Here is a 15,415-nt window from a genome sequence, read left to right as displayed (position 1 = left end):
CTCAGCTCTAAAACTCCTTTAAATTAAAATTCTGGAATCGTATGAAATTTGATAACTTACATACAAAAAAAGAAAAACCAACCTGGGTAGATACTAAGAAATAAAGTAACAGATGTTTTATTTAATGTTTTTAGTAAAATTAAATCTTAGGATTCCAGGTAGTGTGACTGACAAATAAAATCATTGGCCTTTACTTCCCATGTTTTTTAACTGACCTGCCATATTTAAAATACTGATCTGACAGAAGCATCTGGATACTTTCTTTATAACCAAAGCTACATTTAACAACAAAAGAATTCTTAGAAAGTTAGCTCGTCTTGCCATCATTAATAAGTGGGGAATTGCTAATTAAAACCATAATGAGATCGCACCCATCTGGAATGACTAAAATGAAAAAGGCTGATCTTACCAGAAATTGGTGAGGCAGTGGAGGAACTGGAACTTTCATAGAGCGCTGGCAGGAACATGATAGGGTGCAGCCTGGGGAAACACAGTTTGGCAGTTTGTTAAAAATTTAAACCTACACCTGTCATAGGATCCAGCCACTCTACACGTATATATCATTCAAAAAAAGAAAAACAGGCGCACAGAGACTGTGCACAGACGTTCCTAAGAGTTGTGTAGTGGCCAAAAAGTGGAAACAGCTCCAGTGCCATCAAGAGCTGAGTGGCTGAACTGTGCCACGCACCCAGGCTGGTGTACATGTCCACGGTAGAAGGTGTGGACTGTTGATACGTACAACTGTATGGATGAATGTCAAAATAATTTTGTCAAAGGAAAGCCAGACCAAAAACAGAGTCAGTCCATACTTACACACTTTTTCAAGAAAATGCAAGCTAATCTGTAGTGACAGAAAGCAGATGGGTGATTGCCTGGGGCAGGAGGGCAGAGCGAGACAGAAGGGTTAGAGGGCACAGGAGGACTTGGGGTGATGGAGCTGTTCGCTGTAGACAACAGGGGTCTCTCCATGGGTGTGTCCATACGTTAAAAACTTAAGAAATTGTATCCTGGAGATTCGTGCAGTTTATTGTATGTCAGTTACACCTCCTCATAGGGCAGTTTTCAAAAAAGATAAGCTCAGAAACAAAAGACCAGATCCAGCATTTACTTTGGCAAGCACGGTTTTGCTAAGCGTTAGCCACAGAGCCCGGCACAGCTGGTCAATGTCAGGGGAAGAGGTGATGTCTGTGACGGATGCTTGGAAGATAAGGGGGTGGGGGGGGGGGGTTGGGCAGGGGGGAAGGGGCAATTCTTACATCCTCGAGGAAGCAGGAAGCGTTTTCTCCTCACACAACCCGCTTCCCAGCCCCCAGGGCCTGCTTGGCCTAATTAAACATCCTTTTCAGTTTACTGACTGGCGCTCCGGAGAATCCGAGGAGGCAGTGGGGGGCTTCCCAGAAGTGGGAGACATGCTCTGCTCCCACCAGGCCTAGCGGGCTTCTTGCCACCGTTGTTCCAAGTTGTCTTCACCCATCCACGTCCCCAGGCGCAGTTGTGAGGGTTGTGGGATGGAGGTGCTGAAGTGTTCCCGGTGTGCACACTCCTTTCACTGAAGGACCGCGTCGCGGCCGGCTTGGCCGTGGCCCGGGATGGGCGAGGTTACCGAGCACCGCGCCTCATCCGAATCTCCCGCCAGGCGTGGTGATGACTTTATTCCACCACATCATAGGCTTCCTTCTTCTCTGAGCGATGCAGAGCAGCCACATCTGAGCAGTGGTTTAATAATTAATAATGGATTGTAGTAGTGCCCTTGCTAAAAATAAAATAAAACTATCCATCTGCTAAACAAGAGTCAGAGGATGTGTGGAAGAATGCATTATGCTTAGCAGATGTTTTGGTTGGTGGGGGGGGGGGGTCTCTCCTATTCCTCTGACTCTCGGACTGAGCCCAGGAAGGATCGGAAAGACTGACTTCCCTTCCCTTTCCTCTCTTCGCTTTTGTGACAGTCCCCTCCGGCTCTGTGCCTGTGTGTTTTCACCAGGCGGTGGTGGCCCGCTGATTTTTGGGGGGGGCCGGGGCCGTTCGGGCCGTGCCCCTGCCCCCTTCCCGTCCCTGGGAGCCAGCCGCCTCGCTTGCCTCCCAGCGGGGTCACTCGGGGAGGGGGCGTCTCCGGGGAGGGGGGCTCACTGCGCCCTGTCCTTCCGCAGCTGTGGACGTGGCTGGAGGAGCTGCAGAAGGAGCTTCTGGATGACGTGTATGCCGAGTCGGTGGAGGCCGTGCAGGACCTCATCAAGCGCTTTGGCCAGCAGCAGCAGACGACCCTGCAAGTGACGGTGAACGTGATCAAGGAAGGGGAGGACCTCATACAGCAGCTGAGGTGGGCCGGTCCCCTCCTCCCGCCCGCATCCCCTGGAGCCGGCCAGGGAACAATGAGCTGTTTAATTCCCTGTCCTGCTAGGTGGGGAGCAAATAACATGTCTGCATACAGAGGACAGTAACCTCCCTTTCTTTCTCTTTTTTGTTTTTTTCCCTCTTTGACTGTTTTTTTTTTTTTTTAACTCAATGATTTTTCTCATCACGGCATTGACTAATAAACTTTCCCAGAACTCGGCTTTTATTAATATGTCCTGTTAACAGCTACCTAGTAATTACTGAAACTTCCTTACAAGCCGGGCTGATTTAAACCTCCCAGAACTGTGTCCTTCAGACCCTGAGTGACCCGTGTCCCCAGAGGATGGTGGGTGTCCCTGGCGCGGGAGCAGAGGCTGGGGGAGACCAGGCCCCAGGTGTCACTTTCCTCCCTGCTCTGCGGGGGCTGGAAGCAGACTTCCTTTATTGGATCCTTCGAGGACAGCTTCTCAAATCATTACTGCTAACTTCACGCGATGCTCACTTTGCCGCGAGTCAGGCGAAAGGGACTCAATAAAGGCCTGATTGATTGCATTAGAGTTTAACCCCTTGTTCCTGATGGGACTCTACCGTTTTAGCAAGCAGGGATCGTGGATTCTGTTCTCTCTACCTAAGGAGAAGAGTGGCTACAGTGAAGCGCTTCGGAAGTCACTTTCTGGAGTTACTAGGCTGCTTTGCAGGGGGACGGTGGGCGGCGCGGGGGACAGTCTTCGGTGTGGCCGCAGACCTGGCGGCTGGCTCGCAGGAGGAAGCCCAGTGTTGTTGCTTCCTGCCGGCCTTCCTCCCCCTGAAGTCTGCGCGGCCGGATCTGGTGTCTGACGATGGGAGACTTTCTCATGCCGCCCCGTCCCCTCTCCCTTCCGCAGGGACTCTGCCATTTCCAGCAACAAGACCCCCCACAACAGCTCCATCAGCCACATCGAGACGGTGCTGCAGCAGCTGGACGAGGCCCAGGCCCAGATGGAGGAGCTCTTCCAGGAGCGCAAGATCAAGCTGGAGCTCTTTCTGCAGCTGCGCGTGTTCGAGAGGGATGCCATCGATGTGAGTGCCCCCTCCTCGTCCCCCGCCGGTTCCGGCGTCTTCTCCCCCTGCATTCGGGGCAGGACAGAGGAAGGAAGGCTTGCGTCTTGGCCTGCGAGCCGAGGGGGCTGTGCCGGAAGCCGCACCGCACAGCAGGACGGAGCACAGCCTGTGTGAGTGCAGTCGAGCCCGTCTGGCTGCGTCCTGGCCTGTCGGGCCCGGGGCCGGGTCCCACGCAGCCCTCCCCTTGTCTGAGGCACACACTTGAGGCCGCCACTCTCCCCTGTTCTTTCTGTCCCTCCCCTCCCTGCCCCCTGCCCCCGCCCCCGCCTGCCCCCACCAGGAGCGAGAATAAGGCTCGTCAGTGGTGATAGCATTTGCAGAGAGCAGGAAATCCAGTCTTTTCCAAGGAGTGTGCCCAGATGATCTTTCATCCTTGCCTACAAATTGCCCCTTATCTGTGAGTTTCTTTCCTTTTACTTCAACAAAAGGCCGTTTCTTAATGTGCCAGGGAAGATCTGAGTTTTGAACCTGATGAACTGCAAGCCCAAGTAAGTATAATTGGATGATGCCGAATCTGTGAAACATGGATGAAGGAACCAAAACTCACTTGAGCCAGATGAGGCCAGTCTCCCGGTGCCTGTCAGCTTCACGCGGCTGGTGGAGCACGTTGCCCAGGCAGTCTGGAGGGCATGCCCTGCCCGCGCAAGGGCCTCGAGGGCACGCAGACCCAGACCCTAAATCCACTGGGGCAGAGGGACGGTGGGGGCTCGCGTAGACTGCTTCACTTACCTTGGCTGAGGGGAGGACCCTCTGCTGAAGTGGGCTTTGCCTGCTTCTCTCGGGCCTGTCTGTAGGCCCAGCTCTGCGTGTGGTACAAGGACCAGGCCAGGCCCTGTGCGAGGCCTCTCGGGGGGTGGGCCTTGGTTGGCCACTTGTCTAAACTTCCCTCAGTGTTTTCATTAAAGAAAGGCCTTCTTGGCTGTTCTTATCATCATCTCTGGTTCACGACAGGAGAGGAATTAAGCCCTATGCACATTGTCTGGTAAAATCTGCTCTCGGTCTTGATGTTTAGAGACACATGAAGCCAGGTAGGGAAAAGGCACGCTGTCCTCAGCTCTTTAAGGACCTGCCCACGGCCTGGGCCTGCAGTCCAGCTTCCAGGTTGCTGGCAGTATGAACAGAAGACCCAGCATGGCTGTTTTCCTCTCTGATCTCTACTTCAGATGAATTGCTTTTGTAAACTTAGCTGCTTGTTGAATAGTTTCAATTTGGAAACAGGCATTATTTGAAGTTTCTCTTCAAGACATGTTGATATTTCAAAAAAAAAAAAAATCTCTTGGCTTCATCTGTATTATTGCTACTTTAAAGGGAAAAAATTTAATTGTATTTCCATTATCAACAAACTAGTGTTTTAATATGTAGTTCAGAAACCAGAAACCTACATTTTCTCCACACCAAAGCTACAAAGTTCCAAGTGGCCTTAATAAAGCCGGTGTGCCAGGCCAGGGGTAAGTGCTTTCCTGAGCTAAGGAAATTAAACCCGCAGTGCAGTCACAGGCCAGCTACAGTGTAGTTTAAAAGCTTTTTAAAATGTCACAGCCTAAGAGCCTCTTTTCTCTGGAGTAATCCTAAAACATGAAAACCTTGCAGTTAGGACTTCAGCTGGGCTTTCCTCCCTTATCTGGGAAAATGCTCCATCGGACTGCACATGTGAGGAGTTATCTTCATGGTAGAAACTTATCTATTCCTTGGCCAACTGTTTTTTAAATGTTTATTTATTTTTGAGAGAGAGCGCGAGCGGGGGAGGTGCATAGAGAGAGGGGGCAGAGTATCCAAAGTGGGCTCCACACCGACAGCACAGAGCCCAATGCAGGGCTCGAACCCACGAACCATTGAGATCATGACCTGAGCTGAAGTTGGATGCTCGTCCGACTGGCCCCCCAGGCGCCCCGGATCTAGGTTTTCTGCGCTGAGGATGTTGCTGTTTCAGCCTCTTCCTATTTCCAGGGAAAACCGGCTCGATTGCTCTGGAAACAACGGAGTCATTACTACCGCGTCCTGTGACAGTTTGTTTATGGAACACAGTTATATGTACCATTAGGAAGAGAAATAACACAAGTTATTTCTCCAGAATTGGTATTCAAAAGTCATTTCCACTTTCTTGAGCTTTGTTTCTGCCACCAATTTCTTGTCTTCACATGTGCGATTGACAAACTGTGACTGTAAGCCTTGGGCAGGATTTCTCCTGATGATCTTTTGATCATGGCCATCGCCGGGGTTTCTTGAAGCTTGGTGAGCGTTTTCAAATCCCGCCGGTTCTAGCACATCCATCTTTATTTACTGCCCGCTGCTTGACTGCTGTCTGAGCCCTATCGCTGTCTCCGTGAGACATTAGCGCTAAGTCTGTACCTCACCACCACACCCAAGTCTCTCCTGCCTCAGTGTCAAAAAACAAACGTTAAGAAAGAAGATTCCCCTTAGAGGTAAAGATTAAAGGTATGGTCATCTTCTTCCTTGTTAAAAATACTTCCCCTCATTGGCTTTTTGGCTTAAGTGTAATTTAACATTATTTAAAGTTATCAATTTTATAAATTAATGTAAATGCATATACTGTATGCAGACGTCTCTAATGAAAGAATAAACCTGGAAGATTTGTGCCATAGGCATTTGGGGAAGCCTTCGGTTTTTATTACCTTTTATCTCCTCGCTGGATTCTGTGTCAGCTCTCTCACATTTCTCAGATTTTCAAACTCATGTGGTTACTGCTCTTCTGGATAAAGTAAATCGGGACCCCTGGGGAATGTTATTCCACTGAAGTGTATAATACAGTATTCTTTCACAAGAAGTTTTTTTCTTCCTTTCTGGATTCTGTAACTTCTCATCTTAATTTTTTAAAGTGTATTACAAAAGTTTTCAAACCTGCACCAAAGTTGCAATGATCGTATAGTGAATACCCATGTGCCTGTCTCCCAAATGTAGCAGGATTGTGTGTTCCCTGCTGCACATCCCCCTTCTTTTGTTATTGTTGTGCTGTAATAGTTGAGAGAAAAGCTTTGTCCGCTTATCATTTCACTCCTAAAGACTTTTAAGTATCTCTCCAAAGTAAGACCTTTTCTTATATAACCAGAGTCGTACCCCTCCCCCCCCACCAAAGTCCTTGCTCTCTAGGACCCTGCTTCTCTTGGACCCTCTACAGGTGGCCCCTACTGGGCATGTGGGCACTGTGCCCACATAAGATACTTAGCCTTTCTGTCCAGAATCGTCTCTTCAGCTAGCCTTCTTTTCCTCCTGCCATGACTTGTGGAAATAACTGCGTCAGCTGAAGAAACCAGGTCCCACGTTCTGCATTCACTTAGTGATTTCTTCTGTTTAACAGAAGTTTTCTTTCCTGGTGCTTCTTATAAACTTGGAGTTTAGATGTAAAGACCTGAGTGAGATTCCAGGTCTATTTCTGTGCCAGATGCTCCACAGGACCCACAGCTTCTCCTGTCAGAGGTTGGTCCTGTCTGGCCCCACTTATGTGGGGCTCGGAGGTTGGTCTGCAGGATGAGGATGGGGCAGCCTGACCCTCCCACTGGGTCCCCTCTTTCTTTCCATTACAGTTAACTGCACAATGATCATTGTCTGAATAGTTATTTCACTAAAATTAAAAAAATAATTAGAACAAACTTTCTAATTTTATTATTTCTGCATTTAATAACTAGATTTATCTATAAAGGATAACCTTTCTTCATTGTTATAGGCTTAAATTTCTAATTACCAATTTTAGGATAAAGATTGGTCTCCTGTCAACCTCTAATCAGAAGAGTTTTTCATGTGGGGTGCCTGGGTGGCTCAGTCGGTTAAGCTTCTGACTCTTGGTTTTGGCTCAGGTCATGATCTCACGGTTCATGAGTTCAACCCCCACGTTGATCTCTGCACTGACAGCACAGAGCCTGCTTGGGCTACTTTCTGCCCCTGTCCTGCTCGTGATCTCTCTCTCTCTCTCTCTGTCTGTCTTTCAATAAATAAATACATAAATACATAAATAAGCAAACATGAAGGGGAAAAAAGTTTTTCATTTAATTTTAGGCTTTTTAACTCTTCTTTTTTTAAAAAGTACCATTAGGGGTTAATGTGTTTTTGTATGTTTGATAAACTTTGTTCAGTTGTGGTAGGTTTTTGTGTCTAACTGTCCCATCTGTGGCCCATGGAAGCCCCAACAGCTGGCTTCCATGTCCCTGGGACCCAGTCACATTCCTTTCTTCCTTACTTGGCGCAGTGAGGGGTCGCAGCACATGTTCGTTATTTTGTAAGTCTCGGTCCTAAGGAGACACTCTCCTCTGTCAGATCATCTCAGACCTTGAGTCTTGGAATGATGAGCTTTCTCAGCAAATGAACGACTTTGACACAGAAGATCTCACAATAGCGGAACAGCGCCTGCAACACCACGCAGACAAAGCTCTGACCATGAATAACTTAACCTTCGATGTCATCCACCAAGGGCAGGACCTTCTGCAGTATGTCAATGAAGTGCAGGCTTCTGGTAAGGAGTGCATTTCGGTCTGTGTCACTTGTGGGGTTTTTATTGTGTGTGTGTGTGTGTGATGTGTGATGTGCGATGGCTGCAAAGCATGGTCAGCCCCTGTGACGTAGATGTTCTAGGTACCTGCGCTTCGAAAGGATTGTTTTGGCTGTTTCGTGTTCACATGTGATCACCTGTGACATTATGATTAGCGCATTTAGCCCTTAATACTCTTGGCTTGTCATTTCAGGTAGCATGAATGCTAATTGTCCATGAATGAAATGTGAATCTCCAACAAATTTTTCACATTCTTTATTTTTTTCTTAGTTTATATTTTACCAGCAGATGTCACTATAGGCTCAAAAATGTAGACAGAAATGTGTAGTGTTTGAAACTTAGCAACAACCTGCATACTGCATCACTCATTTTACACAAATCAGATGCTTCCTAAAGAGTAAACTGGGTGTGCAGTGATACACGACAAAAGCAAGCCAAAGTTCGCTCGCTTCTAAGAGTGAGGCACCTGTCACCACTTACCACTGTGGAAAGATTGACCCGAAATGGGTTTGGTTTGATTAGCCGTGCATTGTATTTTGCTCTGGAACACAGCAGATATGTTGTTTGAGACCCCCTCGCGTGCTTGGAGGCACACAGAAACAAACACTCCTGTGTTGGTCACGCCTTCCTTGAACTTGGCCCGACCAACAGATTATTCGAAAGCACGGCGTCCGTCACACGGCTGAAGAATGGGTCGATGTGCCCACCGAACTCTCGGCTCTCCCTTCATGTCCACAGGCGTGGAGCTGCTTTGCGACAGAGACGTAGACATGGCCACCCGGGTCCAGGACTTGCTGGAGTTCCTTCACGAGAAGCAGCAGGAGCTGGATGTCGCGGCTGAGCAGCATCGGAAGCACCTGGAACAGTGTGTGCAACTTCGCCACCTGCAGGCCGAGGTGAAGCAGGTAAACAGAGGGCTGCACGTGGAGCCAGACCACAGCGGGCCCCCGTGCGTGGGCACTCGGTGTGTGACCACCTGGAAATTGGGGAGACTGTCCCTGTTCCAGACACAGCTGTTCTGACACATGATGTAACATACCCACCCCCAGTACAGCCCTAGCTCGTGTGTAAGCGTTGTTCTCACACATGATGTGACACACTCCCCCAGGGCAGCCCTAGCTCATGAGTAAGTGTTGAGCCAGCGCCCGGACAGCTGTGTGTTGACTCTGTAGTGGAGAAGGCTTCCAGCCCAGCAGACGTAGCACTTGAAAGTAACATCCATTTGGCTTGTTTTGTTACTGGTAATCTCTTGCTTGAAACTCTGAGCACATAGCTTCTCAGGCTAAATAACGATACGATTTTTCTGCCAAATAGGCTGGTATCACAGCTTATGCAGGGCTGGAGACTTCTTCTGTTACCAGCATGCTGCACTGCCATGTCTCAGATAGCATGGCAAAATAAAAATGGAGTATTTGAAAGATTGTTTTCGGCTCGTAGCCATTGGGATTCTATACGTACATCCATTCAGCATGTACGTGACATTTTATCTCATGAGCAGAGAAACCCCTCGTGATACCGCCTTCCTGGCAAGGAAGGTATGGCCTTCTGAGATTCTGATGGAGGCTCAGAAAAGCATGTATTAGGTCGAACGGAGGGGATCAGGTGCCTCTGGAGTGTTAGCAGTTTGCAGTGTGTATGTGGGTGGCACTCACACTGAAGCAGGTGTGCTGTCAAAGTCGAAAACTAAAAGAGCACCTGTTGGTGCCCCATGTGATGAGATAAAGTATCGTGACCTGCCTTTTAAAGACCAGTTCATAGGGGTGCCTGGCTGGCTCAGTCAGAAGAGCATGTGACTTTTGATCTCAGGGTCATGAGTTTGAGCCCCATGTTGGGTGCAGATTAGTTACATAAAACTTTATTTTTTTTAAGTTTATTTATTGATTTTGAGAGAGAGGGAGCTAATGCAAGTGGGGAAGGGGCAGAGAGGGAGGGGGACAGAGAATCCCAAGCAGGCTCTGCAATGTCAGCACAGAGCCGGGCACAGGGCTCAAACTCACAAACCGTGAGATCATGACCTGAGCCAAAATCAGGAGTCGGATATGGAGCCAACTGAGCCCCCCGGGCCCCTCCGGGCCCCCCAAAACTTAAAAAACAATAAAGACCAGTTAATAAAGTGTCCCTCTTGCTAAAAACAAAACCGTGTGTGTAAGAAATAAAGGACTAGACTATCCACTAGGAATTGCATTTGCCTATAAATATTCTCTACATAACAGGGCAGGATGTGGTCGATGGCTGGTGTTCATTTAGCAGCCACGTGGTAGGTTAGGCACACATGCTGGCGAGGGGTTGCCACATGGCTCTTGCAGCCCCAGCTCCCCTGTCCCCTTCCCAGGCAGCAGGAAGGGCAGAGCATAACAGGGAAGAAGCAGTACTTGTATCAGAAAAGAAATGTGTTCACACGGCTGCCCCGAGGCTGCTTCAGTGATGTCAGTAGTGGGAGGTGCTACGGAATGTTCCTAGCCGCGATGAAGCTGCATGTAGGGGCTGAGAAGCAGTTTTAGACTAAGGCCCCCCCACCCCCCACAGTCTAAGTTTTCTGAGTAAAGGAGATGAGGAAAGCCAGCTGTAGGGCGGGCAGTAAGTGGTCTTTGCCACAAATAACTACCAGAATGACCTTCCACAGCTGGGGAGCCTCTTGTTTGTGTGTGATGCTGGGAATCCTGTGCTTTGACCCTGGGCGTTACAGCACCTCTGAATTCATTCTCTGGTTAGTGGGCCATTTAATGCTGACGTTAAATTAGAAAATACGTTGGTGAAATAACGTAGTTCCTTTACCAAGCAGTTTGCTAATTTTGCATGTTAATAAGGATAAAAGGAATGAAAAATACTTCCCTTGATTATCAGGGAATTGTTTGTGGCCGTAGATCTAATAGGTGATTCTTAATCCGTTTTGACCTGTGGACTAACAGTAACCATCCGCTGGACGCTCTGCCTTTTCAGCTCCCATTTGAAAGCATAAGTAATTTTAAGAATTAATCTTAGAACGTGGCACTTCTGATCAGATACCTTAGAAGGACATCAGGCTGTTGGCAGGTGGGACCATAAAGAAACCCATGTTTCCCAGCGGATGGGAGCAGCCTGACCTCCTCGCTCACTTGGCTCGTGTCCCGGCTGGCCTGCAGGGGGGCCCCCAGGGGAGGGCAGAGGCTTGGAGGTCCCCGTGTCGTGTTTCAGGTGCTGGGCTGGATCCGCAACGGAGAGTCGATGCTGAATGCCGGACTCATCACAGCCAGCTCCTTGCAGGAGGCAGAGCAGCTGCAGAGGGAGCACGAGCAGTTCCAGCACGCCATCGAGGTAGGGACACCGGCCCGCCGCCCGCCCCAGGACATGCATGTACGCTCCCTCGCGGGGGACTGAACCTGAGCCAGACGGGGTTCAGCAGGACCCTAAGTGGCAGCGCTGATGCTCTACAGTTTCCTTCAGGGAAGCAAACGGGCAGGTGACTATAGTGAAGGGGACGATGCGTGTGCCAGCTCGGGGACCTCACGGTGCCACCCCAGAACGCCTGGTGGCTCCCGCTGTCCTCCCGCCTTGAGGGTCCCGGCAAGACGCACCGCCCTCTGTCAAGAACACTTGGCACCTGAGAACCCATGCCAGGGTCTGGGCTTGAGGGGTGTTCTGTGTTGCTGGTCTCTTAAGCACATCCCTGGACCAAACAGAGCACTGTGGGCAGCTTACCCAGACCAAGTGCAAATCACAAATTCACGGTTATCCATAAACAACACTGTGCACAGAACTCTCTGACCCTGATGAGAAGCAGTGTTTCTCACCTTGATGGGGGTCGGTGCCAGGCCGGGACTTCAGCAGAATGGCTTGGCCCAGTTCCAGGTCCATTTACAATTCACTCTCACAGCATATGGATTAATTATTTGTAGAGTTTAGGGGAGAGGGGAGAGTTCATTGTGATAGGTGGTCTCAGGGTCAACTCAAGAGAAAAAGAGCATTTGCTTGCAGAAAACTTGTTTCCTGCTCTGGTTGCATACATAGCCAGAGAAGAAGGCTACAGAAAATAGCGGTAATTTATTCTCGAGACTAACTTAACTTTCAACTACTCAGTGTCAACAGACCTGTGTTAACACTTCCTAAAGCCCAGAGTTTGGGCATCTTTTGAGAATTGTACACTGTGCCTAGTGATTTCTAATAACTGCTAACACATGTCGTTGTGTCTGAGTGAAGGACAGGGCGATATTGTGTATGGTCTTTGATGGGATCATTTTGTGCCTTTTCACGCAATCTGTAAAATTTTGCTGTTGTCTAAAAACAAAACAAAACAAAAAAACAGTTCATGTCACAGACCCACGGACCCCTCTACCCCCCTGACTGCTACCCTGTGCAGCACTCTGGTTCGTCAGTGGGAGAACCTGGCCTGTCAGCATCTTGTGGAATCTTAGAGGAGCACACACAAGCAGGAATTCTACCAAACTTGTGATGTTATGTTGATATTTTAATATGGCATGAACCTCCAGAGAGCACACTTGGTTCATTCTTAGCTTTTAATTATGTTTCTCTCTCTCTCTCTGTCTCTCTCTCTCTTTTTTAAAGTCAATAGTTCTTGAAAACTTTACTCAAGTACACAGTTTAAGGTAAAAATGCACTCACTGTGGCCACCTTTTTGTCCGTGTGTTCATTGGCCTCTGGCTGCTATTGTAAGAAGGATGAATAGGAAGAATAAATTGGGAACATTTCAACAGCTTTCTTAGAATATTGGCTATTAAGGTTTTTTCCTGCTATTTCTCAAGCTGAGAACCCACAACTGAGACCCATTCTGCAATGTCTTAGTGCATTTCATCCTTCGTTAGGTAATTTAAGTATAAACACAGTTGTTGCTGGGCATGAACACTTTGTTGTTTTTAACTGAACCGTGTGCTGTGTTTTCAGAAGTGTCCTAATGAGCATTCGCTGAAGTTGTTTGGATCAAAGCAAGCGGAGCGGAGGGACCACAGCCTCCCTGGTAAATAAGTGCGTGACGCCCCCATCACACAAGTGTTCCCTGTCCTTTCTCTTTCCTTAGAAGACACATCAGAGTGCGCTGCAGGTGCAGCAGAAGGCGGAGGCCATGCTGCAGGCCAATCACTATGACATGGACATGATCAGGGACTGTGCCGAGAAAGTGGCGTCTCACTGGCAACAGCTCATGCTCAAGATGGAAGACCGCCTCAAGCTGGTGAACGCGTCTGTCGCCTTCTACAAAACCTCAGAGCAGGTGAGGAGGGCCGCTCTAGTCCTTGGGCTCCTCACCGGCTTTCTGTGTGGAGCTTAGTTTTGTTGGATAGTTCAGTCGTTAACTCGTCAGTCGTTATCGAGCCAGTGAACTCAACTTCAAGCAGAGAAAAGCATTCTAGAAGTAGAATGATCCTTGCCTCCCCTAGGAATCCAAGAGGAATAGGTTGGAAAGGACCCGAGAAGACATCCGCTTTCCTCTCCTTCAGATTCATAGCCTGAAACACCAGAGAGAGACCGGAAATTCCGTTTTTATTTTGTTCTTGTTCTGAAAGACCTGCCTACTTTGGCCCCTGCGTTTGTCCTCACCTGAGGTGGGGCCCACAGTGCCTTCCGAAGGTCTTGGTCCCCAGGCCAGCACTTTTATCCCCAGAGCATGACTGACCACACTTCCCAAAGATGCCATCTGTGGCGTCAGATGCCGAGTGGCCCCTCTGAGCCTGCGGCTTTCTGCTCGCAGGTCTGCAGCGTCCTCGAGAGCCTGGAGCAGGAGTACAAGAGAGAAGAGGACTGGTGTGGAGGGGCCGACAAACTGGGCCCCAACTCCGAGACAGACCACGTCACCCCAATGATCAGCAAGCATCTGGAGCAAAAGGAAGCGTTCCTGAAGGTACGGAGTGGCCTCCGGGGTGCTGCTGCGTCCCTGCACAGGGCACACAGACACGAGGGCGCTCGCCATGGGGTGTCCCCATGTGCTGGGTGCGCAGGCCGCCTTCGCTTTCCAGGGGGAGCCCCTGTGTGCAGAGTGCAGTTCGGTTGGTGTTGAACACAGAAAGAGATTGATTTGGTGAGACAAGAGTGCCTGTACCTTAAAATAATCTTCCTTTGGAAATTCAGCCTTTTTTAGGAACAAAGACTGAACCCACTGTACAGTGGATAAGGGGCGGGAACACCCTTTGTGATTTCCAGGATTAGTTACTAATACTTGTTCAGGAAGTGTTTCCTGCAAAACATTGAAGCCCATAATCCAGGCTTGAAGTTTTAAGTGTGAGCAGCTTTAAATGAGGACTTTTTTCTAGCCGCTTTTGTCGTGTGTGTGTGTGTGTGTGTGTGTTCGTTCGTACTTCAGTCACCCAGAAGTTCTGAAAAGTGCTCAAACTGTTTGCCAGCACTTCTGTGTCTTTATGATACGGTCTTTCACTCTGGAAAAGATCTCCTGAGACTCGGCCGGCTGCCACTCAGCCCCATGAAAAGTAGGCATGGCGTTTGCTTTTCATTGCGGCCTTACCGAGTTTAGTTTTGTCATAGCTTCAGTGTTCTGACACCTCTCACACCATTTCCTGTTACATTTAATAATTTCTGTTTCCATCCTGAAGGTGATCCTCTGTCCTGACAGAGTTACTGTCTGGTCTGGGAGAACAGATTGTAGCTCTTTGAAAATTTCTATCTGGGAACTTTTTTTGAGCTTCCCTCACATGACTCTCTTTTTCGGCGACCGAAGTTGGGAAAACAGTCGTGGCTTCCTCGGGCTTGTTATTTTAACCATTTGCCACAGGACCTGAAAGCCCGTGTATGAAACAGCCACCACCGTGAGGCTGTTTGGACCTGGAATCATCGTAATTTGTCTTTCTCTGGAATCCATTCAGAATAAAACAAAATTGAATACTACTTAGTTCATTAAGAAAGATACTTAGAAAAAATTTAAAACAAAAATCATCACAGGCCTGTTCAGATTTCTGCATTCAACTGGGATTCCGTAGTGTTTGGGTGTTAGGGATCTTTAAACTTTTCATTAGGGAAGTTTAAGGAGCATACCAAATAGAACCGATACCAGACTTCTGTGTCCCTGTCACAGGCAGTGTCAGTAACTATCAGCACGTGGGCATGTGCCCACCTTCACTGCGTTACTTTAAATTCTAGATATTATATCCTTTTATTTGTGAATACTTCAGCATATGACTAAGTATTAAATTCAGCCTTTCTGGGGTGCCTGGGTGGCTCAAGTCGGTTGAGTGTCCAACTCTTGATTTCAGCTCAGGTCATGATCTCACGGTTTGTGGAATAAAGCCCTGCTAAAATTACCATTTTATAATATTTAGCATGGCACCTGCTTCAAATGCTTCTCTCCCTCCCTGTCCCTCCTGTGTGTGCACATTCTCTCAAATATATTTTTTAAAATTCTGCCTTTCGGGGCACCTGGGTGGCTCAGTTGGTTAAGCGACCGACTTCGGCTCAGGTCATGATCTCGCAGTTTGTGAGTTCGAGCCCTGCCTCGGGCTCTGTGCTGACAGTCTGGAGCCTGCTTCGGATTCTGTGTCTCCC

The 15,415-nt window shown here is 48.6% G+C and overlaps 1 protein-coding gene across 2 annotated transcripts in view; it reads left to right on the top strand.

Annotated features, from left to right (window-relative positions):
• TRIO (trio Rho guanine nucleotide exchange factor) overlaps nt 1–15,415 on the top strand; it is a 353,374-nt gene that overhangs the window by 213,124 nt on the left and 124,835 nt on the right. For both annotated transcript variants that reach the window (XM_042997460.1, XM_042997467.1), the window contains exons 12-18: nt 2,148–2,317; nt 3,216–3,390; nt 7,702–7,897; nt 8,672–8,838; nt 11,108–11,227; nt 12,945–13,136; nt 13,614–13,763. In XM_042997460.1, the coding sequence (XP_042853394.1) occupies nt 2,148–2,317; nt 3,216–3,390; nt 7,702–7,897; nt 8,672–8,838; nt 11,108–11,227; nt 12,945–13,136; nt 13,614–13,763 (1,170 nt within the window). The remainder of the gene's footprint in view (nt 1–2,147; nt 2,318–3,215; nt 3,391–7,701; nt 7,898–8,671; nt 8,839–11,107; nt 11,228–12,944; nt 13,137–13,613; nt 13,764–15,415) is intronic.

Source organism: Panthera tigris, chromosome A1 (genome assembly GCF_018350195.1).
Source record: "Panthera tigris isolate Pti1 chromosome A1, P.tigris_Pti1_mat1.1, whole genome shotgun sequence".
Classification (NCBI taxonomy): Eukaryota; Metazoa; Chordata; class Mammalia; order Carnivora; family Felidae; genus Panthera; species Panthera tigris.
The sequence above is the reverse complement of the archived record's forward strand: the minus strand, read 5'-3'. Positions and strand labels throughout refer to the sequence as shown.